The following is a 25,318-nucleotide window of genomic DNA, read 5'->3' as shown; positions in this document are numbered from 1 at the left end:
GCTGGGCAGGAGGACCTAAGTGGTCGTCTTTCTCTGTGACCTTACACTGGGGAGGAGCACGTTACTCATTCATCCAACACCCACTAAGCTGTGAATATGGGCCACGTAACGAGCTCAGCCCGCCACGCGTGACACCAGGATACGATTTCTGCCCTCACTACACTTATTCAATTTTAGCACACAGACACCCACAGAGACTGCTGCTACAACAGAACCAAGTTTACTAGGAACAGGGGAGCCCTGGAGAGAGAATGGCAGAACCAACTTGGGGAGATGTAGGAAACACTCCAGGGGAGACCCTTAAAGACGTGTGAGAAGATGAGGGCTACTGCCACATGGAGAGGATACACTGGGCAGAAGTCAGGGCGGGGAGGGGAGGGGGAAGAAGTTTCCAGAGGGAGGAAGCAGAGCAAGGGCACAGAGGAGGAAAGACATTATGAAGACTGTAACTTTCTCTTAAAGAATAAAAGTGCAGTCACCTAGGGGCGCCTGGGTGGCTCAGGTCTTGATCTCACGGTTTGTGAGCTCGGGCCCCGCCTCGGGCTCTGTGCTGACAGCTCAGGGCCTGGAGCCTGCTTCAGATTCGATGTCTCCCTCTCTCTCTGCCCCTCCCCACATGCACTCTGTCTCTCTCTCTCAGCCTCTCAAAAATAAAGAAAACTAATAAAAAAAATTAAAAAATAAAAAAAGTGCAGCCACCTCTCTCTGGCTTAGAGGAATTAGTATTCACAATCGTTCACGGTGAGCAAGAGTATCAGACGTCTACTGGCCTTTCTCTTTGGATTTTATTTTGTTTTGTTTGTTTATATATTTTAATGTTTATTTATTTTTGAAAGAGAGAGCACGAGCAGAAGAGGGGCAGACAGAGAGGGAACACAGAATTTGAAGCAGGGTTCAGGCTCTGAGCTGTCAGCACAGAGCCTGAGTGGGGCTTGAACCCAGGAACTGCGAGATCGTGACCTGAGCTGAAGTCGGACCTTTAGCCGGCTGAGCCACCCAGGTGCCCCTCTCGTTGCATTTTAAACCAGCCCAGCAAACCAAGCGGGCAAGCAATAATGTCACACGCATGCTAACCGTGGACTGTCTGGAGCTGTCAACATAAACAGACTGCAACAGAAAAAATGGAAGGAGGGCAAGTGGCTGCGGTCTAAGGAAATTTCAGCTGGGTGGGGAGAAAGTACTCATGTAGTGAGAACACACAATGCACAAGAAAGCAACACAAATGCCTTTCAGGGTTTGGAAATGTGGGAGAGTGGACTCAACTACTGTCCCTGCTGTTTGGAGGCTGCACTTTCTCAGAGAGCAAAGATTCTTTTAAATTCCTTACGAGAAAACTTCCTAATAAACAGGATGTGATCCTAAAACCATTCATCCTCGAAGGAGGTAAAAGCCAGCATGCGAGGTGCAGCTGTGAGCCTGGAGCCCCGCGGGACACTCACCGCATGGGTATTTCTCAGCTAATTCACGCGGCCACTCCGGAGTTTGGGGGGGCTGGCCAGCAACGTCACCCGTGCTCAAACCGGCCAGCCACAGTGGTAAGAGCCTGCTATTCATCCTCCTGACAGCTCTTTGAGGTAGTTATTACCATCCCTACTGGACACTTGAGGAAACCCCAGTTCTGGAAGCTGAATGCTCGCCAAGGCTGCGGGTCAGAGTAAAAAGAACTGGCGTTCAAGCCCGAGTCGTCCTGACCCAAGGCCCTACACGCTCTGGTCGAAGCAGTTTGAGCAGAGCCAAAAGAACTTACGCCCTGTTTTCACTAGACCTACGGAATTAACACCGTTTTTCTTTGTGCTAACTTTTCTTCTGCTAACTTACCCTAGGTCATTAAAAAATGCAAATAAGACATTTAATGAATCGAACTTATAAAAGGCAAATAAATTTCACGTATTGAGATTTATAGCTAACTTTGAAAACACGTTACTAAGAATTAAAAGCTGTGGGTGTGGTATATATTAGGAAGGGAATGATGTGTACTTTCACACCTTCAGTTACTTTGCATGGCATCTTGGTAAAATAGGCCCTTCCGATTTCCTTTCTCTTGGACCCAGAGTGATCAAGCAGTCTGAAGCAATGCCTAACGAAAATCCCTCCGAAATATCCAAGGTATGACTGTAGTGGAATCGGTGTCATGTACCACGCTCTGTTTCCCTTTTGAGAAACACAAAAGCATCCTGCCCTCCTTTAAATGCCACTTGTAGACTCAAAACAAAACAAAACAAAACAAAACAAACAACAAAAAAAAACCCCACTAGGTTCTAACTGAAATTAAACAGCACAAGGCTTTCTGACTGTGCCTCTTTTTACAGCCCGGGTGCAAATCTGTCCCACCAGCTAGGAGTCATGCCTTGTGCACTGGACCCTCGCTGGGCTCACCCATTTCTCCGTCGTCCTCGCCCTCTGCAGCACCGCCACCCCAGGCTCAGCACGCTTTACCGTCTTGTGGATTGGATCTCATTTCATACCCATCTCACCTTTACAGGGCCAGCCCTTAGAATGAATACATCACCTCTTCACACTGACCACTACATAAATAACAAAGAGCAGAAAATGAAAATATGGCAAAGAACCAAAGCATGATGACAATATTCCGAGAAGAAATCAGACACTGGAATTTTTTTTTTTTTTTTTTTTTTTTTTTTTTTTTTTTTTTGGCTTTTTGCTTTTCCATTCTGTGCATTTGCCCAGGGAAAGAAGACAAAACGCTATACATGGTCTTGTGTGAAACATTCTCAGGGCTAACATTCTTTGAGGTTATTCCTCCTCTCCTCTTAATCAACAAATATTGAACAGCTCTCATGTGGCAGAGACTGTGATAGCTGAATCACATATACGACCACTATTTTAAGGTCAGTCTTAAAAAAAAAAGTCAAGTCTTGTAAAGGAGCAAATTGCCCCAAAGAAGACCAATCAAACTCTGACCAGGATCCACCAACAGAAACACTGTTATGATTCACTACACACATATTCATATAACGCAAAAACCCAAAAGAAAAGTTTTGTCAAAGTAAGATTCACTTTTATTCCATAAGATACAGGTTGATATCTTCTACTTCCCTTTTATAACGCAGTACTGGTCTCCCTGAATTCCCAACCCGCTGAAGGATGGTAATGCACTCTCTGAAAACACAGGTACCTACAGGGATAGGCTGATTGGAACTCAGTTCCCTTCATGGACAGACACGGGGCAGTGAAGACAGTTTCAAAGTGGCTCAGGTAGTTTGGCAGAGAGTTTCGGGGTAAGCTGGGAAGCTCTTTGTACAAAATGAATGAAAAGCACTGAGACAAATTGCAGATATTCACTTTGAAAGATCTTTTTTTTTTAAAAAGCTTACTTAAATTTGAGAGAGGCAGACAGACAGAGCAAGCAGGGGGAAGGACAGAGAGAGAGAAGGAGAGAACTCCCAAGCAGGCTCCGTGCTGTCAGCGCGGAGCCAACGTGGGGCTAGAACTCATGAACCGTGAGATCATGACCTGAGCTGAAACCAAGAGTCAGACACTGAACCGACTGAGCCACCCAGGTGCCCCAATTTGAAAATATCTCTTAAAATTCATTCGCAAAGTAGAGACTTATTAAAATTTACATGGAAATAGATTTTGAAATAATCTGCTTGATTAATGAGGTAGCTCTTACAAATCTGTAGAATAAAAAACCTGTAAGTAGACATAATCAATGGACAGAAATGTTAGCTGGGCCTTTCTGTCTCGCAGGAGCTCCTGTCTGGAAGGACTTCGGAAGCCTTCTCCCGGTACTGTGCGGTGCATCTGGGTTCTATGCACGGGGCCTCAGTCCACGCCCCGCTCTGCTCTGAGAGGCGAGATCCACCACCCTCACCCCCTGGTCTGTGCTGAGACTCGGGAGCTGGCCTGGTCTGTGAGCAGGAGAGGCAGGGCCAGACTTCAGTCCATCTGCAGAACGCCCAACTTTGAAAACGGAAGCACTGTTTCTATTAATGACCCCTGTTACTCATCCTTCCAGACTCAACCTTGCTACTGGATTTGGCTTATAAAATTTTCCTAAAAAAAAAAAAAAAGATTAACAGGAGTTTTAAGATCTCAACTTGAGTGTTAAGAAAACTACAACTGGCAGAGATTCTGTAACACTATGTATTGGTCAACAAACCGCCACATGCTAGTGAAAACTTATACAACCAGCTCTTCCCACGTTCGTTTTCACCTACTTTACTATTGCACCTTCATCGTTGAAAATACGTAACCTCAAAAGAAGTAAATAGAAGTGCCAATCTCCATGGAGAATGGAGCACGGTTTCTTAACCTTTTTAGAATCTGTCCCCTTTTGACAAAAATCTCCTGCCTTCCTTTTTAAATTGCAAAGTAAATAAACTTCTTGGCTAACACTAAAATAGCACATTCTGGAATACGCCTCTATGAGGACAAAAACACCTTGTGGCAATTCGGAACACCATCTCCTCCACCACAACCACAGCACTGGCACCGCAGGTGGAGGGTGGCTGGCCCTGGACTGTTAGCTGGAAGGAGAGGAAAATGGGAAGCGGTGTTCCCTTTTCTTCCCTGGTCTCACAATTTATAGAGCTCTGGGTATCCTCCTGCAAGAGCAGAGACCGTATCTGGCTTAATTCTACACCGGGGATAGAAGGTCATTAGGAAGGACACGTTCCTCAGGGAGTTCACAATCGAGTGAGCTGGACACAGGCCAGGTAGTAAGTGCTGGTGAATGATGTGCTCTGGGAACACTGCAAAGAGATTAGGTCTGTGCATGGTGGGCACGTGTTGGAGTGGCGCTGGGGAAGGTACACCCAGGGTGAGGGAGGAACAGAGTCAGCAAGGATCTCCCACAGGGGAGACATGATGGGCACTAGATTTTGGCAGGCACGGCAGGTAAGGAAACAGAATTTTGGAGAAAGAGAAGGGCACGCCCGGGTGCCAGTGTGAGTAGGAGCCTGCATGGCAGGATGTAATCACTCTACAAGAGGGGACAGAACCCATCTCCAGTAATCACTAAGGACACATACCTAACACATCCTACATTCCAGAAGTTCTCAACGAACCCACATATGCAGGGATCCGTTATGAGAAGAATGGATTATCATTTTAGGAGAATGAGTTGTCAATTGAAAAAGTTTACAAATGACTGACTTTGAAAGCAATTACTGCTTCAAGGTCATCCCTATAATAACTTTTATTCACCTGAATTAAAAACTTCACACCCCCCGGGAAGTCTACACTCCAGGGGAAGGCCGACAATGGGATTACCACCGTGAACCTGGGACCTTCACGTCAAGCAGCATTGCATATACATATGTAACCATGGAAAACAAAGTAATTTTGATGAAAGCCTTCATAATAATCAGAATCTACACCTGACATATATTTTAACACGAGGAATACATTTCTTAAGAGGTAAACGAACTGAAGGTTTTCATTTGTAAAAAGACTCTATACGTGGAAAGGTCTTGGGTTTTCTTGCCTCTCTTTAAGTCACGTTGAATATTGTTACATTCTAAGCCCTCGACCCACACACTACTTGTTTACTCCTCACAACAGCCCTTGAGGCAGGGAGCATGACTTGGCATCTGCAAAAACAAACAAGGCTGCAACGCACAAGGGAGAGTCATGCTAAGGAACAGGTCTTAGCAGCTGCTGCCGGCTGGTCGTGCACCGTACCACTTCCTGGCTCCGATCTACCTTCTTAGGGAGGGATCAGCAGCGTTGCAGCAGGCTGAGAGAAGCCGAGGGGACAGGTAAGGAGAATGACAGTCTCAATGAGAGACCACAAGGCCTGATCCGACCCAATGGAAAGAGACAGGAAGGGAGAGATTTAAAATTGTTTCCAAAGCCAATGTGAAGAAATAAGTTACTGTTTCGAAAAGATCAACAGAGCCCCGCACTGCCAACTTCACAAGTTGTCTTTTAACTACATCAGCGAACCGGGCAGAAGCGTGAAGTCTTTGGCTGGTTATCTAGAACTCTCGGACGCGTCCCCTGTGCCCAAGAGGTAGCAGGGCCTGAGAGGCCCTGGATGCCTGGTGCTCCCCCACTGCCTCCGAGCCCCACTTCTGCAGGGGCTGCTGGCTGTCCTCAAAGAGAGTCAAAAAAGGTAAGACCGTCGCAGAAGGAGTGAGGGACTGCCGTCACCACCACCCCAATCAGGGGCAACAAGCCTCAGACCGAACCAGAGGGGCACCAGCCTAGGCTGCCGAGGTGCTGGATTCTGACAACTGTGGATCCCGCGGCTTTCCTGCTTCTTAGCAGTCTCGTGGTGGTCGTGTCTGAGTCAGGTCGTGTCACAAACGAGAGCTGCATCACGAGGAGAACTTAGTGGGGCGATTCCCCAAACACACTTCCATGAAATTAGAAACTGAGCAGGATGTCCAAGAAATCGCTGCCATAAACATGGGTCCGGGTAAGTACTCTCTATTCGTTTCATCATGAAACCCCAGGACTATTCTGTTGACATAAAGATCACACAAATGACTGTGACATTTTCTTAATGTTTCTGAACGCTCACACTGAGAAACAACGAAAAGGCTTTATGTGATATTTTGAGTAAGTTCGTAGTTGTGAAAACAACGTGTTAAATTATTTTTTCTAAATGTTACACCCCTGGACCCTCCAAAAAGCAGAACTAAGTTCCTCCATTAGATTAGTAAAACTTCCTTTTCTGTGAATCTTTCCATTCGCTCCTGTTTCCTCTGTTCCTCATATGCAAACCCATTCAGAGTCACGGACTCTCGGACTCTCGGGACGCCCTAGTCCAACCCCCTGATCTTTGACAAAGAAAGTCAAAGTCAAAGGAGGTTCAACACTTTGATCAGGCCACTCGGCTGTCACCTGCAGATCTGAGAAGAAAAGTTAACATTACTGAATTCTCACCCCAAATTATCCCGCGTGACACTACTCTTTCTCACTTTCAATCACAGCAATAGCCTATGTGGAAAAACAACAATATTCTGTACCCACAGCTGACAAATTTAAAGCCTAGAAGAATTTACTAGATTCTTAAGACAACTAAGTAGTTCCATTCAAGACCAAGCAGTTGAGTTCTATTTTTTTTTAAAAAATGTTATTAATAACTATAATGTACAAAGGATGGTAACAATGAAATAAAGGACTGCCAAAAAGCATAGAATTACCAAAGAATGGTCAAAAATACACTTTTATTTTAGTTCTACTTTTCATGACAGGCAAAGTCACATAAACATATGTAGCCAAAGGAGGAAGTAATTTTGGTAAAAGACTTTGTAATCGTCACAACCTACACCTGACGTGCATTCAACACAAGGACTACATTCCTTAAGAGGGAACACAAATAATCAATCTACTTGGCTCTGAAGGAAGATGATGTACGTGGATCTTGCGCTCCTTTTGCTTCTCTCACTGCCAATCCACGTTGAACACCGCTCTCTGGTTTTCAGCCGCAGAGCTCTGGCCGGTGGCCAACCCAACCGCCATTCTCCATCCGCCTCCCCCTTCCTTGGAAGACCTGTCGCCCCCCTCTCCTTTCGGAGGGTAATACAGAGGCAACGCCTGAGGCTGCGGCTGCCATCTTTCTATTAAAAGGCAACAAGCACGAGGACCAGAAGCCAATTTGCCAACGATGGCAGAATGGAGACACAGAAAGGACCCGGGCTGGCTTCATTAGTCGGCTGGAGCCATTGAGATCTTTCCTCCAGACTCCTCAAAAGTTTTTTTGAAATGTGTCCAAGCCTCTGTTAGGTGGTCTACCACACATATAGGTAAAAGTATTCCTGAGAAACCCTCCCAAAGCTAGCTTCCACTGCTGAGTCTGACCACTCACAGTTTCCTGGGTCCGGCCTACCCTCCCAGTGTCCCTCCTGTCCCTAATGACTTCCCACCTCTGGATCTTCCTACATACCCACCCATACCCCCAGCCCTAAAATGCAGGTGCAAAATCCCCTCCTTTTCTCATCACCTTGCCATTACCTTCACAGGTCTGGGGTGGAGGGCTGTGCTTCTGCCGTCAGTGTGCCTGAACACAGCACTCAAAACACACTGAGAAAACCGATAAATCAGTGAACAAGTGACCTGTATCTCTTTAAATTAGCATTTAAATATTATTAAGGAATCTTAAAGAATACTTTCGTGAGCATTTCCTTATTAGTTCCTGCAGTTTGGGATTCACACAGATGAATCCTTGTCCCAGGGCTAATTCTGTATGTGGTACAGGATTAATTGCTCCCAGGGGGTCCAAGTGCAGCACAGACACCAGCAAGATCGCCATGTCAGGGCACACGAAGAAAATGGGACTTTATGAGAACATGTATCACATGTGGCTGTGGGGGAGATGTAATGCTAATTCCCTTAAAGTGCCTAGGACAGTGCCTGGCACCCAATTCTTGTTTGATAACCACTATCTGCTTTATTATTTAAAAAAAAAAATTTTTTTAACGTTTATTTATTTTTGAGACAGAGAGAGACAGAGCATGAACAGGGGAGGGGCAGAGAGAGGGAGACACAGAATCTGAAACAGGCTCCAGGCTCTGAGCTGTCGGCACAGAGCCCGACGCGGGGCTCGAACTCACGGACAGCGAGATCATGACCTGAGGCGAAGTCGGACGCTTAACTGACCGAGCCACCCAGGCACCCCTATCTGCTTTTTATTAACACAGAAACAGCTGCCAGAGGTGGGATGTAAGTGGCCAAGTCAAGGGGGGGATATGGAGCAGTGAGCACTTACCCACTAGGAATTTTCCAAGAAACTGGTGACCCTGCCCTGATTTCACAAGGCTTCTGGTTAAAGCCGTGTGGTCCGACCTAACCATAAACTCCAGTCATGTGCTGCTGAGGCCAGACTCTAGAGGGCCTGACAGAAAATGTCAGGGTGATGGGATGTGTTACCTCTTTGGCCATCAGCTAAATCCACTCATGAAAAAGACATGCTTTACTCTAAGACAGCCTGGTTACAAAGACAGAGGGAAGGAAACAGTTCTCTCCCACAGGCTCCTTCTGCCTGTGGTCAGCAATCCAAGAAGGCAGAGAGTCAGAAAATCATGCCCTTTGCTGGGTCAGAAAAGTCAAATTTAGCAGCAAATGAAGTAGGAAGATTAAAAGTATCATATAAGATCAGAGTGGGACATGGGGAAACCATGGACACCAGACATCTCCCGGTATCTATATATACCCTACCGTACAGGGGGCCCAAGTAGACAGCAACCCCTACTGTGAGGCGACATCCGTTGAATGCAACCTGAAGATAAGAAAACTTTCAAAATGTCTCTTGTTCTCCTAAGGCAGGGCATTCCGCAACTTGCTGAAGTGAGGGCTGTAAACCAGTTTAAAACACTTACATAGGGGATACCACACAATGAATATACAGATGAGAAAAATGAGGCAAATGGACAGAAGTAAATTGGCCTCACAGCTAATAAATGGTGGAGTCAAGATGCAAATCCAGGGAGGCTGGCTTTAGAGTTCGTGCCCTTGACCACTGCACTATCCTGCCTCTCAGTTCGGAACGCAGACGAAGTGTAGTTCAGTGTCCCCCACTGTATAAAGAGAAAAAACGCAGCCCCCACACAGACGTGCCTATGGGAACAGAACCAGGACAAGAACCCAAGGGGTGTGTGGGCACAGGGGGAAGGAGTTTGTGGCAGAAAAAAAAGAAATGCTCCCCAAAGCGAACGAAACACTCTAAAATTTTATCCCCTTACATCAGAATGAGACGTTCAAATGTGAAAAAAGTGCCAACCACTAGAAATACGATTTTACATATATAAGCGATTCACCTTTTCTGAATATCAGTGTAATCGGTTATCCACTGATAAGATTACACAAAAATTCTGGGATTTTTTTTTTTTTTTTATATTAAGTAAAAAGGTTCAGTAAGAGATATTGAGTTGACCTTTCTCTTGACTTGAAAGTATAAACATTAATTGTTTTATAGCATGTGCAACCCTTGTAGAAGCAAATGCTCTTTAATTATCAGTTTCTCATCCTGAAAAGGTTGGTGAAAATATCACAGCATTTACCAGAAACACAAGAAAAAAAAATGTATAAAGTGTTAACTATCAGAAGTGTTCTGTATCAGGGAAAGGTATTACATATTAGGTAGTACATATCAGACAATGATTTATTGACATGAAACGTCTAGAAAGCCCCCCCAACTCTTGTAATAAAAGCCTGAAGTGAAACCCCTACCCATAAATAAAGGCCTCTGAGACACCAGAGGGAACTCGCACTGTACGAGAGATATTTATGCCGATGGTTAAACTGAATCGAATTCTGCTTCCCTCTACATTCACTTACTCTGCGATGTTAAGAAACTTCTCTAAACCGAAAACGCACATCTTTTGTACATCTGAGGCAATAAAGCTTCTGAAGTGTTGTTCTAAGAGACTAAATCAATTTTCCTAAATAGGCCTCAAGCAAAAGTCTCTGTGATGGGAAACGGGGCTAGAAAATTTCTACAGTCGTGCATGAGCAGTGTTAATTCAACCTTTCCAGACGTTACACATCTTACGTGCACACAAATAAAACCAAAGTTTCATGAGAAATACCCTCCTATAGGCAACAGACACTGATGCTTTTCTATTCTTTTCTTTAGAAACAAGTCCTAATTGATTGCAACCTACCACGTGGTTAGCCAACCCGTCAGTGGTCCCTTCATGCACCATGGTGTGTAAAAACACTGGTTTATACTGAAGTCCTACCAAGACCTGCGGGCATTTGCCCCGGAAGACAACAGTCACAATAAGAAATGTGAAATGCTTGCAAGTTTCTGCGAGAAATCTACTGAGAAACTGCTTGGCATCTCACAGGGCTGGTAAAGGAGAGAGAAGGACGTGTGCATTGAACCTGCCTCTGATGAGCTAATCATCATGAGGGCTGTTGCTGCTGCTCACCGTTCTCTGCTTATAGGAGGGGTAATAAAAGGGGTCAGACACACACTTCTTGCTTTGAAGCGACCCCCTGGGCGTGTCTACAGTTTGGCTGTGGATTGCAGGCAAATCTCTCCCCAGAGAAAATGGGAATTCACAACCATTCAGACCAGGTGGAAGAAGAACTTTCCCTCGAAGAGACCAGTAGATAAACCTTGACCACGGCCGGCACTGTCCTGGACGAGGAAACAGGCACAGGCTGACCATCTCTCCAACTGCCTCTGCGGTTGTCCTCACACTCCCCTGCCTTGGCTTATCGTTGGAAGGAAAAAGTGAGCTCAGAAAACAAAGACATAATGATAATGCCTACAATTATAATTATTATAAATAAATAGATATTTATATGTTTACATTTAATAATAATAATTACTAGTATTATCATTGGCAAGCAGAAGAAGAAACGTTTACCCCCCATCCCTGGCCAAAATCTTAAACAAATTCCAACACGTGCAAAATCAAGGTGCCGTTGCCCTGGGGACGCAGTGGTGCACAGCACGCCCCACCCTCCTCCGTCTCACCCACCGGGCCCTATGACTCCCTGGAAAAGCAGCCACACTATCATAACTGGGCATCAGGATCCCGACCACAGGCAACAAACCGTCTCACTGTCTCAACTGCTCTCTCTCCGGTCCGCGCTCGCTCCCACCGCTCCCCGCCCGAACACAGAACTCCCTAAAACGTCAGCCTGCCACGCGCCACCAAGAACCCAGGTGAAGCAACGCTTCTCAAACTGTCACGTGGCATCTGACTCCCTTCCCTCTACCACACTGACGGACTGTCAGAAATAAAAGACCATCGGCCAAGCCAGCGGGGTCCTCACTTCTCACCGTCGACCGCACCCCATTATAGAACACTCTGGTCAAGCTAACCAACAAAACTCTTCTGAAAGCCACTCCGCCAGAAAATATGATTCTAAGGAAGTGATCAGACCTTGGTAAGTTCTACGTTACCATGAAAGTATGAAACTGTATTCCAATAAAGCTGAAGCTGAATTATTTCTTAATCCTTTCTTTCTAGCAAGAAATCTTGGAAGTGCCCAGACTTACCAACTGAAGCAACACAGAGGAAAAAGAGCGGCCTTCCTGTCACATCTGACTGGTCTTCACGGACTCGAGACACATCAAGGGAAGGCGGTGTGCACGCATTCAGTGCTGTTGTGGCTGTGCCCACCACAGGATGTGAGGTTTGTGTGGCAATGATGAAATGAATCGTCTTTTTCTTTGAAGAGACTGGCATATGTGTTTTTAAATATGAGGGCTTTCTGAGAACTGAAACCTTTAAAGGGCTGAAATTAAGTAATTTCCCATGCTCAATGGGAAAAATGCTGCTCCCTACTACAATAAAACTGATGGGAGCTAAGGAGCGGGTGGAAATGAATTCCCCAGAAGTGATCTGGAATGGGACACCAGTGGAAATATGGTTAAGTTTAATATGTAGCAAAGTAAAGAAACACTGGATCTTACTTACACTAAAAATGTAAGTTTTAAAGCCTCTTCCTACATGGGAATTCCTACTCCCCAATATATTTAATTAACCTATGATCGCATTATTCCCGATATTTAAAAAACTCAACTCAAGGTATTCACGGTTTATTTTCATGTAATTAACATGTTGACATAACTTTCAAAATGATGTCTAGTAAAAGAAAAAAAAATAGTACCTTTTCCAATTCTCTTGGTATTCGCATACAAGTGTATACTCTTTCTCTTCTTTCTGTATACTTGGCCTCATTTGTTCAAGGAAGTACCCTCTTGTTAGTTCAGCACTGAGGAACCTCAACAATGAAAGCTCACAGGAAAAGAAAATGACACAAAATAAAAAGAACAGTATTTATCAAGAAACTTATATGCTAGCTAGGGTCACAGATAATACATATATAAAACAAAAGAGAATAAAAAAAATCTATAATTCTGTGCCCAGAACCTGAACAGCTACATACAAACGATCAGTAAAAATTGTTGACAATTGCTACTCTGTGTGGTACAAAGGGGAAAACGCCACAGACATATATAAGGAATGATTACTGTTAATCAGAATAGTTAGAAAAGTGTCTGTAAGAGCCCAGTCCTGGGTCTTATAGGTGATATAGGACCTGGACTGATGGACAGAAGGGAGGTAAAATGAGTCGAGAGCAAGTATATATAAAATGAATACATATACATATATACGTATGTATGTATGTATACACACACATACACACATATATGACTCTACATATGCTATAAGAGAGTCAAGTCACCTAAACAGGCATTGATCCAGTGCAAAAACCATCCCCGGGGGAACTACACTGATATCAGTGCACCTTCTTCCTTCTTCTCCAGCCCTGGAGATCCTGCAAAAGTATCTAAATAATGCCGTTTCCCTAGGTGAAGGCTTACTAGCGGGATAATAATCACAGCAAGTCATACAAAGTAGAACCTCAAGCAGATCGGAACGACTTCCCTTTCTTTGATTGGTCCACCTGTTCCCTCTGTTCCTCCAAAACAGATTCACCAGAGTCATCCCGTCTCAAGTGAAAGTAAGGCCAAAGGAGGTGGAGTCTTCCCCTTGGCTGTGCCTGGAGACTTTGAGATGAGAAGCTAAGGTTCCAACCACTTCCAACATGTTACGCTTCCCTGACAACCCATCACCTCAATCACTTTTCAGTACCCCAACTCACATCACCTTCCTATTCTTACTCACCAGGAGGCCAAAGCCCTCTGCCAGAAGTCAGGATAACAAAGATTTCAAATTGTCCTCTTTGCTCTGAACTGGCCCTTGTGTCCTTTTACCACAGTATTGGTGTTCCCTCCAAAAAACAACGGGGAGGGAATGTGCATTTCATTTATGAGTACTGACTTATGGAACTGCATCTTTTGTGAGGGCTAGGATTCAAAGTCTGGAGGTATGGGGAAGAGTATATAGTCAAAAAACACCGCTGCAAAGCCCTGAGAAAACCCAGAAGCAGTGGGTCTTCCCAGTGAGCCTAAAACAACTTACTTCCTCCAGGACTGAACGGATGGCTAGTTCTCAGCATCAGGTCAATGGCCTGTTCACGTACAGAAGTTATATTACACACAAAGATATACACATGGGTGCACATACTTCTGTAAATTCCAGATTCGTCATCTCTCTGGAGAGGTGGTGATACCATGCGAGGTATCTGGGGACTGAAACAGACGGAGAGAAAAGCAGACTTCCACCCACTCCAGCCCCATGCAGGGCAGGCCAAGTCATCAAATGCGCTGCGAGCCTCATGCTTTCAGTACATGTACAATGAGCCACGGACACCGGAGGTGAACAGTACTGTTCACGCATTAACAGGTGTTCAGATCAGAAGGCCTTAGTATCACCAAATCCATGTAGAGCACAACTTTTGATTAGGGACTTTCCAATATGTTGTAGGCTGGGTACATCCAGAACAAGATCGGCTGTTTGAAGGGGAGAAAAAGAAAGCCTTCTGAAGCGCACACAAGAACAGTCAAACCAGTGAAAGACAAAATTTGTACTCTTACTCAGTTCAGTTTTCCAATGAGAGAGCAGAGGATGTTTTGATTAGCTGATACTTATCAATAAACATACCATAACTATCAATCTTTTTGTGTAAACACTGAGAAGCAGCAGGCCTCTCGGAAGGCAGGAGAGACTGAACTGAACACGACTTTCCTCCGACACGAGCGAGCCCCAGAGGTCACTGCCCCAGGATCCCTGTCCCCATTCCGCCTGCCACCCTCCACACAGGTTCTCCTCTCTATGATCGCCCGACTCTCTGACCTGGGCATCTTGGCAGCTCGTCCTCCTCCTGACCCGTACAGGTCTGCCGTTCCGCGTTCGAGTCCCTGTGTCCTAACAAAGCACCAGCTACAGTAACAGTAATACAAGGCTGTATTCCCTGACATGCCCTCGATCACCCTCTCTTCGCTCCTTTATTCCCTATATATACTCCCCTTGCACAGTCTAAGGTTAAAACCACCACCTGAGTCCTAAAGTCACCACATCTGATTCCCAGCTGCCTCCCGGTCAACTGCACCTGGAACCACTCTCCGCCCACCCTCACCACTTTAATCTGCAAACAGAGCTCAGGATCTCCCCGCCCAGCTCAGCCCGCCCTCCCCTGCAGCCCTGACTCTAGTTCCCGCACCACCAGTGACACACTCATACGTTACAAGCTGGGGGCCAGCCCTCCCCCATCCAGGTCCCACTGATTCCTCCCCTGGAACATTTATGAACTTTCCCCTCTCTGTGTCACCTTCCTCTGGTCCTCCTCTCCCCCTCCAGTTCCCGCACAAGCTTCCTGACTGGCGCCCTCCCTCCAGTCTTGGCTCCCTTGCATCCTAACCAATGGCAGCCAGGCCCTGCGGGTCGCGTCCTACACCTCAGGAGTGGTGACACAGCTCCCTTACGATGTGGCCCCCGGCTGTTTTCAGTTGTGCCTCACACCCACCTCCCCTGAATCTCTGGGTCCCTAGTTACTAGGCTGCTTCTCCCTTCTCAAAAACAGGAGGTGGGCTGGCGAAGATTCCCTTCCAGTGTCCCACGGGCAAGTGCACAGAGGCACAGACGCTCCAGGTCCCTGAACACTAGGCAGCCTCTCCCCCCTCGGTTCACACCCTTTCCTGCGCTTCCGGTGCCACACCGTGCACTTTCTTGCCCAGGTCCCGCCCTCACCTTGCATCCCCCGTGCCGGATGGGACACACACCAGAGGTGCTCAGCAGGCGTGGATCGGAGGAGGAGGGGGCAAAATCACGGAGAGGAGCGTGGCAGAGAGAGGACAAAAACAGAATCAGAAACAGAAGTGGCAAAGGCAGAGAACACCAGATTCTCAAGAAAACAGCCCGTGACCGGAAAGAATTTTCTGAGACTGGGAGGGTGAGCAGAGGAAGAGTGACAGGCCCCAGCACCCCGCTGAACGCAGCAGAACCGAAGATAAGGAGCCTCTATGCCATGTGCGTGTCTAAGTGACTGTCAAAGGTCACCCAACAGGTATCGGAACCTCTACCCCAAGGGACGGGGTGCCACGGCGGCGGGCACAGCCAGCATGTGCCCTGGGGTCTGGGGTCTGGCAAGGATCTCGCATCATCCACAGCAGGGGCAGGGAGGGCAGCTGGGCAGCCTGCCGGCGTGTCGGCCGTGGTAAGGAAATACAGAAACAGGTCATTACAGAATCTTACATTTAAAACAGCAAATTAAAAGATTGAGACAGCTGCACCCTGTTTACTGAGAAAATTATCCTCCGCAGTGGCGTCTTCCCTGATGACTGCAGATGACCGAGTTTTACCATAATAAGAGTTTTGTTCGGATCCGTGAGAAAAGCAGGGATTGGCGATCAGAAGAAGGGGGTTCCGGCATCCTCTCTATCACATGTTAGTCCTGTGACCCTGCTCAAGTCATAAATCTAGTTTCACAGAAGAGAAAACCGAGGCCTGAAGCAGTTTTAGAACATCTGCTACCTGCATCGTCCACACAGGACGGCCAAGGGGCCCAGTCAGGGTTTGCATGAAAGCACGTGACAGTGCGAAGCAGGACACGAGGTCTCGAGCTCCTTGTTACTGAAGGACCTGAGAGGTATTACTCAGTTCTGGTTTGGGGATCCCTAGCGTTTACTGATGCTACTTCTGCAAGCTTGTTTCATGGATAAAGGGCAATGCGGCAAATAAACATATTCAATGAACTATACAACCTAATAACTAATTTTCTGTAAACAAGTCATATAATATAAACCCAAAAGTGTCTTAACTATATTCTAAATATAAAACAGTGGTGTGTCAGGATTCTACTTCTAGAAATGCAGGAATTTTAAACACTAATTTAAATTCCACAATGCACTTAAAAAAAATCAAATGATAAAAACGTGTTTTTAGTGCACAGCTCTCAAAACTATGGAGCATAGTCTACTGTTACATCCATTTTGCAGATGAAGAAACCAAGGGACAGAGAGGGTAAGGAGGTCTCCAAGATCACACAGGAAGCCAGAATTCAAAATCAAGCAGTCTATCGCCACAGCGTGGGCTTTGGGGCACTAGACTATTCTGCCTATCATTGTCTCAATGCGTATGTACTTTCTGGAAAACTGGGAGCCGTCCATTGTCTCCTTTTTCTGTCTGCACATACAGCACCCTGGGTTCACCTCTACGATGTTACACTGTTAACCGGTCGGCTCCCTAACCAGCTCACGAGCTGTTTGGAAGCAGGCACCGTGTACCCTGATCTTCCCGATGTCTGGCCCCTAGTGAGTCCTGAATCTAAAGGAAGTGTCCGCTTACAATTACTGATGGCCTAGGGAATGGTTTTTAAAGATGCGTTAAAGCAATATTAACAAAGGAACCAAGCTTCATGGGGTGAAATATTCTGGAAGCTTTGTCTTACCTTCTCCCTCACTGCTCATAAACTGGCTCGGCTTAAGGGATTAGGATCCTCCCGCTCTGCCAAGAGGCAGTTTGCAAAGGTCTTGCACACGGTACTTTGTAAAATTCTCACAACAAGCCTGAGAGCTACAGAGAGCAGATAATGTTCATGTTTTACAAATGAAGAAACGGAGGGTCGCAGAAATTAAGAGACTTGTCCAAAGTCACTGAAAGGGTAAGAGGCAAATAGGGAACAGAATCTAGGTCTCTGACCTCCAAGTCCAACGTGCTCTCTCCCTTACAGCACAATTAGCATCCACCTATCTGACAATCACACAAGATAACCTCACCCTAACCTGGCTTCAGCTGGCCAGAAAGAGCCCTTTGATTCCTACTGAAGGAGAAGAGGCTTACGCTGGCCTGCAGCTGGGCAATTAAGTTAGGCTCCTGGTTTTGTGAGTCTGCTCCCGCCTTTCGGTAGCCATAGACCTACTCAGCAGGATGTTCCCTAGTCTTCTGTTCCCAAGTATAGCTGCGTTTCACTGTTTTCCTTCTTGCTCTTTTAAATATTGTTCTCTAGCATTCTACAGATTTGCCTGAGCTTACTTGTCCCGTTCGAGTGGGCAGAGCTGCCTGGCTAATTCCTTAAGAAGCCTCTTGTTTCACCTGTGAGTGCCACCCCTCAAGAATTCTAAGTATACCTTAACTTTTTCCATACTGTGGTGGCATTTCATTCCTTCTTAGCCAACGTCGCTCTCGTTCGTTATGCCAAACATCTATCTTTATAGTTTAAGAGCAAATTCTTTTCCAAAATAAAATAATCCAAATGTTTATTTTCTGAACAGTGACTTAACTTTTTAGATGGCAACCAATTTTAGTTCATTTACCCAGTTCTCACCAAGAAGAAATGTCAGCATATAATATAAACAACTGCTTCTACATTGGAAAACTAAGTTTTGCCACTTGAAATATATGAATATTTCATATAAGGAGAATAATACCCATCATAAATGCAAATCAGTTCCTCCAGAGTATTTTTAATCAATATTCATCTTTCACCACAGAAATGTTCTGTGATCAGTATTTATTTTTTTATTATGTTTATTTACTTTTGAAAGGCAGAGACAGACAGAGTGTGAGTCAGGGAGGGGCAGAGAGAGAGGGAGACACAGAATGTGAAGCAAGCTCCAGGGCCTTTGAGCTGTCAGCACAGAGTTTGAGGTGGGGCTGAACTCAGGAACTGTGAACCTCAAGATCATGACCTGAGCTTAACTGACTGAGGACACCCAGGCGCCCCTGTGATCCAGTATTTAAAAAAAAAAAAAAAAAAAAAATTTAATGTTTCTTTATTTTTGAGCAAGAGAGAAAGACAGAGCACAAGCTGGGGAGGGGCAGAGAGAGAGGGAGCCACAGAATCCCAAGCAGACTCCAGGCTCTGAACTGTCAGCACAGAGCCCAACGCGGGGCTCGAACTCACAGACCGTGAGATCATGACCTGAGCAGAAGTCAGACGCTTAATTGACTGAGCCACCCAGGCACACCGATCCAGTATCTTAATTGAGGAAAAGTATAGTATAAATTGCTCTCCTCATCCCTCAAAGATGACTATGTTAATTATTTTCTGTGATAGCTTGTTTTAGAAATAAGAACCCAGGATACAAAAGTATTAATTAAAAGTAATGAGTAATCATAAATATATTTATATGTTAAGTAATATGTCCAAATATATCTTTCTTAAAATAGCACTGACCCCTAAAAATTGGGAAGTAATATTGGTTAACTGTTAGGAAAATACTACAAAAACATACAAATCTCCACAGTCTTAAATAATGTAAAACCGTAATAAACTTTACTAAGGTTATGTGAAAATATTATAGGTAATTTATTACACAAATACAGAGGTACATCTTCGTACAAGGCCAACTAGAAATCAATACAACAGCAATTCTGTCTTCCTAAGTCAAGTAGTAGTAAAAGTATCATTCAAGTTTTAAGACCCTTCATACTACTTATAAATAGTCTCATTAGGAACGTTTAAGAATAGTAGAATTCTCATAAATTTATACACTTATAGATGGAAAATAGGGATACAGAGAAAAAGGTCACAAGGTTACAGGGTTAAAGACTAAAAATGGGATCGGAATGTCATTAATCTGATAGTCAATACTACTGTCTTTGCAAAGACCTGTTTCATGCAAACATTCCTCAAACCGGCCACAAATAAGCAGCCAGGGCTGCATTTTGGAGAGTAAACTAGGATGAAATGAAACAGTTTAAAAAGCGAGGATACTGAACTGGTCAAAGACCAAATGAGTAATTTTTCATGCTTGTTTAGTTGACACGTACTAGTTAAGTAAAGCAAGTGAGAGTTTTAAAGCAGAGGAGAGTAGCTTGCCAGAGTGAAGAAGCTAATTTTATCTTACTATCTCAGGGTTGTGGTTACTCCAAGTTACTTCCCAGTTTTCCAGTTATTAATACTTCCTTTTGTAAATGAGAAATTAATGCCTAGAGTATAATATCAGAATAAACGCCTTTAATCATCCGTGGAAGATGAGGTCCCAGTTAAATGAAAAGGTATCTTTTTTTTTTAATGTTTCTTTATTTTGAGAGCGCGTGTGAGTGTGCACACATGAGAATGGGGGAGGGGAGGGGCCCAGAGGGAGGGAGAGAATTCCAAGCAGGCCCCACGCTCAGCTGGGAGCCAGTGTGGGACCTCAGTATCACAACTGTGAGATCATGACTGAGCCGCAATCAAGAGTCTGACACTTAACCCACTAAGCCACTCGGGCATCCCATGAAAAATATTTTAATAAAAATAAATTATTTGTAATAATTTACACAAATAATAGGGCGTAAAAAAAAATATGAACAGTTTAAAACCTTTGTCCCACTCGAAGGCCTCTGTGGGAACTGTGAAAAGGAGTTCAGCTGGCCTTTCTGGGTTTAGGCTTTCTTCCTGCCTCTGTCATTCCCTCATGGAGGGGAAAGCAAGAGGTCTAAAATGGGCAAACGAAGAGAAAAACAGCAAAACAGATGGATAACAAGTGTGGGCTCTAGAAGTGGAGAGTCACCATTGAACAAAAGGACAAACATGGGCCCCATGGCACTGTTGAAATCAGACACGATACTATTCAACCATAACCTTGCTTGAAGCTCTTCTGTTTTCCAGACAACACCCATCCCTGTGCTATTCCAGCACCTGCACTATATAGGTACTGTTTCCTCCTCACCAGTAGGTGAGGCTTATTTTACATCAAGTCTTCTACTGTTAAGTCTCCACGGGCACTAGAGCCAACTTAGGTACTGCAGATACTAAACTATTTAGTAGTGGAGTCATGACACAGAGCCAAAGAATTAGGCAAACGGTCTAAGCAAGCACAGAGTCTACAGAGCAATTCAACAGCCGAAACCAGCTAAGAACAGATTGCCTAATTCTTAGTCCAAAGTTGACTTGCTGGACCTAGATTCCTAAATGGGAACATGGCTTATACACAAACTCTCCCGCTTAGAACTTTTACAGATGAGAGCACCAGGGTGGCTCTGTCGGCTAAGCATCCGACTCTTGGTTTTGGCTCAGGTCATGATCTCGCAGTTCGTGAGATTGAACCCCACATTGGGCTCTGTGCTGATAATGGGGAGCCTGCTTGGGATTCTCTCTCTCCTCTCTCTCTCAAAGTAAATAAACTTAAAAAAAAAAACAAAAACTTTTACGGATGAGTCAAGTGGGGAATGAGTACAAAACTATGGTAACATGTACTTATTATCTGAGCTTATATCAGAAAGGACAATAGAAGTTGGTAGTATTTTTAGAGTAGGAACAGGGGTGCCTGGGTGGCGCAGTTGGTTAAGCGTTCCGACTTCAGCCAGGTCACGATCTTGCGGTCTGTGAGTTCGAGCCCCCGCGTCAGGCTCTGGGCTGATGGCTCGGAGCCTGGAGCCTGTTTCCGATGCTGTGTCTCCCTCTCTCTCTGCCCCTCCCCGTTCATGCTCTGTTTCTCTCTGTCCCAAAAAAAATAAAAAAAAATAAAAAAGTTGAGAAAAAAAAAAAAGAGTAGGAAAAAAGACAAAAGAGATGAATCTGCAGCTCCACACTATACCGGAGTCTAAGAACAGTGACCAATAAGGCAATAGGGGGAACATACGATGCACGTTTGAGAGAGAGACAGAGAACAGGTATGGTGAGTGGCATATCCCTTGCACACTACATTAAGGTAGAAGTCTAGGACCAAAGAAAGTTTCAACCCACTGCCACGCCATGTACAAGTCAATGAAGGCATCAGAAAATCAAGTGATTCGAAGAGTTTGAAAGAGGGAAAAAAAAAAAAAAAAGAAAGCTTACACTTGATGTAGATACCTGTACGTGGTACAAATAACTGCTCATACACAAACTAATATTCGTATATATTTCTAAAGATAGAAGTGAACCACGACAGGTATAAAGCAAAAATATAACCTCAAACACTAGGTTTGGAATTATTTTACTTGGACGGGGAGAGTGTGGATAAGCACCTCGTCTGTGTATTCATTCAGGAAATCCTAGGCTGTTAGGACAGGCCACAAACATTATTAAGAGCTCTAAATTCCTTGGGAAATAATAAAAAGGAATTTTGGGACTAACTGATGGTTGGGCCACCAGGACATTAAGATTGTGCCTTTCCAAAGGCCAAAACAAAGATTGCCCTCCACTGGGGAGGAGGACTAGAGGATCAGAGGCAGAATCAGAATTAAAAAACAAAACAAAAACACAAAACAAAACAAAAAAGGATATGGTGACAGACAGCAGCTATACTTGCGGCCAGCACAGCATAACCTATAGAGATGTTGAATCACTATGCCGTCCACCTGAAATGAATGCAACCTTGTGTGTCAACCACACTCAAGAACCATTTTTTTCCATGGATGAGGAACACCTTAAGGGCAAGCAGCAAGACATCGAAGACATTTGATTCAGGGAGAAACGCTTCCCACATGACACCAGGTGGTGCCGCTCAAAGGCCCTCTGGGGGCCCAGACCAGCCCCTGGGGAACAGTTCTCTAAGTTCTAGAGGAGACACAGGGAAAGGTTACAGAGCAGCAGAAAAGGGCGATGCTAGAAAAGCCAGGTGAAGCAGAAGCCACTTCGCAGCCTGGCTGTTTAAGAATGGCTGTAAGTGTGCTAATCTCCAGAGAGTGGCTCCAAACAAAGGGGCATCAGACTCAGAGGGTGGACACCAGCAGGGCAAGAGCTGTATGACTGGCAGAGAAGGGACAGACACCTGGGGGAAAAAATAAGGGGTCCACAGGGTACAATGCTGGCTGGTGACCCCTGTTGAAATATTCCTGGGATTCTTACCTAAGTCTTGATCCCCACGGGTTTCCACCGTCTATCTCCCCTCACAACAAGACTGATGGAATTAGGGGGACAAGGAGGACTACCCCCACAGCTAAAGCTGGAAGTGTCTCTCAGATAGACTTTCTGCTACCATGGGTTAAAAGTCCAGCTTCCAAAGTGTTAAGTAAGCCATGCTCAGAAACTCATGCCGATGAAGAATACATGTGTCGGGTGTGAAGTCTCTGGAAGTTCATGGTACCAGGTATTCAGACCGGTCTTGGGAAGGGCTAAGGAAGGGATGTTAGGGGTTATTCCAAGAGCCTAATACATCTGTGCTCGTCAAAAGGCTCCCGACAACTCCATTTTCCGTGTATGCAAACAATACCAAAAAAGGCTTTCATAATATTGGCTTGCCTGAAACTCCGAAATATTTCAAAGACATTGTAGTGAAACCTGGCCACACTCGCTGCCATTGGCACCAGAGTGTCTTCTTAAGGTTCAAGTCTAAGTCAGTAAACAGACAGCTGAGACTTAATACTTTGTCCTTACTTAGAGCCTGCCAATTCAGAAAGCAAATACTCTGAAAGCAAGTATTAACTGACAACTAAACCAAACACAGTGGAGAATTTTTAAGTGGTTAATTAAAAAAGACTGAACAAGGCACAGTCCGTACTTCATTTTTCAAAGACACGGATCTCTTCAAAACCTAACCTACGTCTAGTTCAGAGAATTAACAAATCAAACAGGATCTCACCTGATCAGCCTTCTGATATTTGAGTATTCCTACATTTTCAATATCCAAATACAGTCAGTGATGCAGTAAGCCTGAAGACTGAACATTATTTGCAGGAATTGCAGGAATGATGGCTAATGCAGCCCCTACTGCCCATGAGAAGCAATTTGGGGGGAAGAAATTCAATGGAGTTATGATTCAGTTGCTGTTCAAAACTTAAAATTACAAAAAAATTTAAATGTTGTGATCACTGTATTCAGTGAAACATATACCTCAAAATCTTTTTCTTTTAAGCCTAATATACAACTACGATATGAATACAAATGCAATTTAAAATTAAAAAAAAAGAATCCTACAGCTTACAAATATTACAACAATATGCTTGAAATTGGTCGTTCCAAGTAGGATTTACAAAGGCATCTTTTCCCATAGAGTCATTTTTTTTTTTTTTTTTAAGAGGCTTAAGTTTCGATTTGGGAAAGTTCACAGGTAACATTTTGAAGACAGCTAAATATTTCTGTTCTGGGGAAAAGTACTGAACTTCACGGTCATTGGTCACTACACTACCACACTGCTAGCTGTGGCTGAGGAACACATATTTGGAGGGCAAGTTAACAGGTTTCTATGGCTCAAGTTCGCTTAAAATACACAACGAAAAAGTCACCTTGGCAGGAAAATGATGAAGAAATCAGCCTTGAGCTGCTCAGTTTTGAGCTCCCTGAGACGTGGGAGACGCTCTCCAACGAGAACTGGGCGTGAGGATACCCCGGGGGTCTTTCTGAAAGACCTTGCAAAAGCGGCCAAGGCCCCCGGGACAGAACTTCCCGGCCGCAGCGCGGTCTCTCGGCCACACCTGGCCCGGCGTGTGCCGCGGAGACCCCGGTGCCGCGCGCGCGGACCCCGCCCGACGAGCTGTCAGCGGCCGCGGAGCCCCGGAGCCCCGGCAGCCGCGGCGGCTCGCGCGCCCACAGCCCGGGCGGCCCCGGAGGCAGCGGCGGCCGCGGGACAGGGACCCGGGGTCGCACGACACCCCCCCACCCCCACCCCCGCGCCGCCTCGGAGCCCTAGCCGCGGCCTAGCGCCGCCCGCCCGGCCGCCTCACCTGCGCGGCTGCGGCGCCGCTCCCGCCGCCGGTCGCTCTCGTAGAAGCCCAGCGTCTCCGTGTGCTGAGGCGCCGGCGGGGGCCCGTGGCCGCCGCCGCCGCCTCCGGGCTGCTCCGCCTCGCCGCGGCCGTCCCGCTGCGGGCCGTTCCGCGCCGCCACCGCCGCCTTCTCCCGGGGCGGGCTGCATCGCCGACGCCCGCCATGTTCCGAGCACAACAAACTGTCCCCGCCGCTTCCTCCAGCCTGCGGCCCGGCCTCCGCCTCCGGCCGGCCCCCTCCCGGCCTCGCCCCGCCCTCGCCGGAGCCCGGGCCGCCGCCGCCGCCCGCCGCCGCACCGCCGCCGCCATCCGCGGCTCGCCGGCCGGCGCGCGCCATTGGCGTCAGCGGCGCGTGGGAGGCCGCCGCCGCCGTCCGCCGCCGCCACCGCCGCCGCCATCTTCTTCCTGCCCTCGGCGTGGCGCGCGGTGGCTTCTCGCGCCGCGGTGGGCTCGGCCGTCCGGGACCCCGCGCCAGGCTCCATGCAGCCGGGCCGCGCGGCCGGGGACAGCGGCCGCCTCCGAGGCTCGGGTCGGGCGCCCGGCGGCCAGCGGGCCGAGGGCGGCGGCGGACGGAGGGTCGGCGGAGGAGCCCCGGGGCGGCGGTCTCTGCGACCGCTGCCCGCCGTCTGCGAGGTGTGCGGCCGCCCGCCCGGGGCCCCTTTTGCAGGCTCGGTGACCGGAGTGCGCCGGCGCCGCCTGCCCGGTCTTGGCACCGCCTGCGCGGCCGCGGCAGCGAGGGCCCGGCTCCAGATCCCCGACCCCCGCGAGCCCTGGCTCCATACGTCCGCTATTTGGGCTCCAGCTCCTCTGCATATTTATGATCTCCCGTCACATTGTCTGGCCTCTGGGTTTCCGTTGACAGTTTCCAAAACACTCGAGCAAGAAGGAGCTCGGGTTGCTGACCTACAGGTGGGGGCGCGGAGGGGAAG

The 25,318-nt window shown here is 46.5% G+C and overlaps 1 protein-coding gene and 1 long non-coding RNA gene across 2 annotated transcripts in view; both read right to left on the bottom strand.

Moving 5' to 3' along the window:
* TAPT1 (transmembrane anterior posterior transformation 1) overlaps positions 1-24,569 on the bottom strand; it is a 68,168-nt gene extending 43,599 nt beyond the window's left edge. Inside the window, 4 exon segments of the mRNA XM_030314161.1 lie at positions 12,541-12,670; positions 24,351-24,495; positions 24,497-24,529; positions 24,531-24,569. Coding sequence (XP_030170021.1) covers positions 12,541-12,670; positions 24,351-24,495; positions 24,497-24,529; positions 24,531-24,554 — 332 coding nt within the window. The 5' untranslated portion in view covers positions 24,555-24,569.
* Positions 21,252-24,181, bottom strand: LOC116738031. Its single transcript, XR_004343555.1, has 2 exons — positions 23,913-24,181; positions 21,252-23,397 (listed from the first exon to the last, which is right to left on the bottom strand). It is a non-coding gene; the product is annotated as an uncharacterized LOC116738031 (long non-coding RNA).
* Positions 24,570-25,318: the final 749 nt, after the last annotated feature.

Source organism: Lynx canadensis, chromosome B1 (genome assembly GCF_007474595.2).
Source record: "Lynx canadensis isolate LIC74 chromosome B1, mLynCan4.pri.v2, whole genome shotgun sequence".
Lineage (NCBI taxonomy): Eukaryota > Metazoa > Chordata > Mammalia > Carnivora > Felidae > Lynx > Lynx canadensis.
The sequence above is the reverse complement of the archived record's forward strand: the minus strand, read 5'-3'. Positions and strand labels throughout refer to the sequence as shown.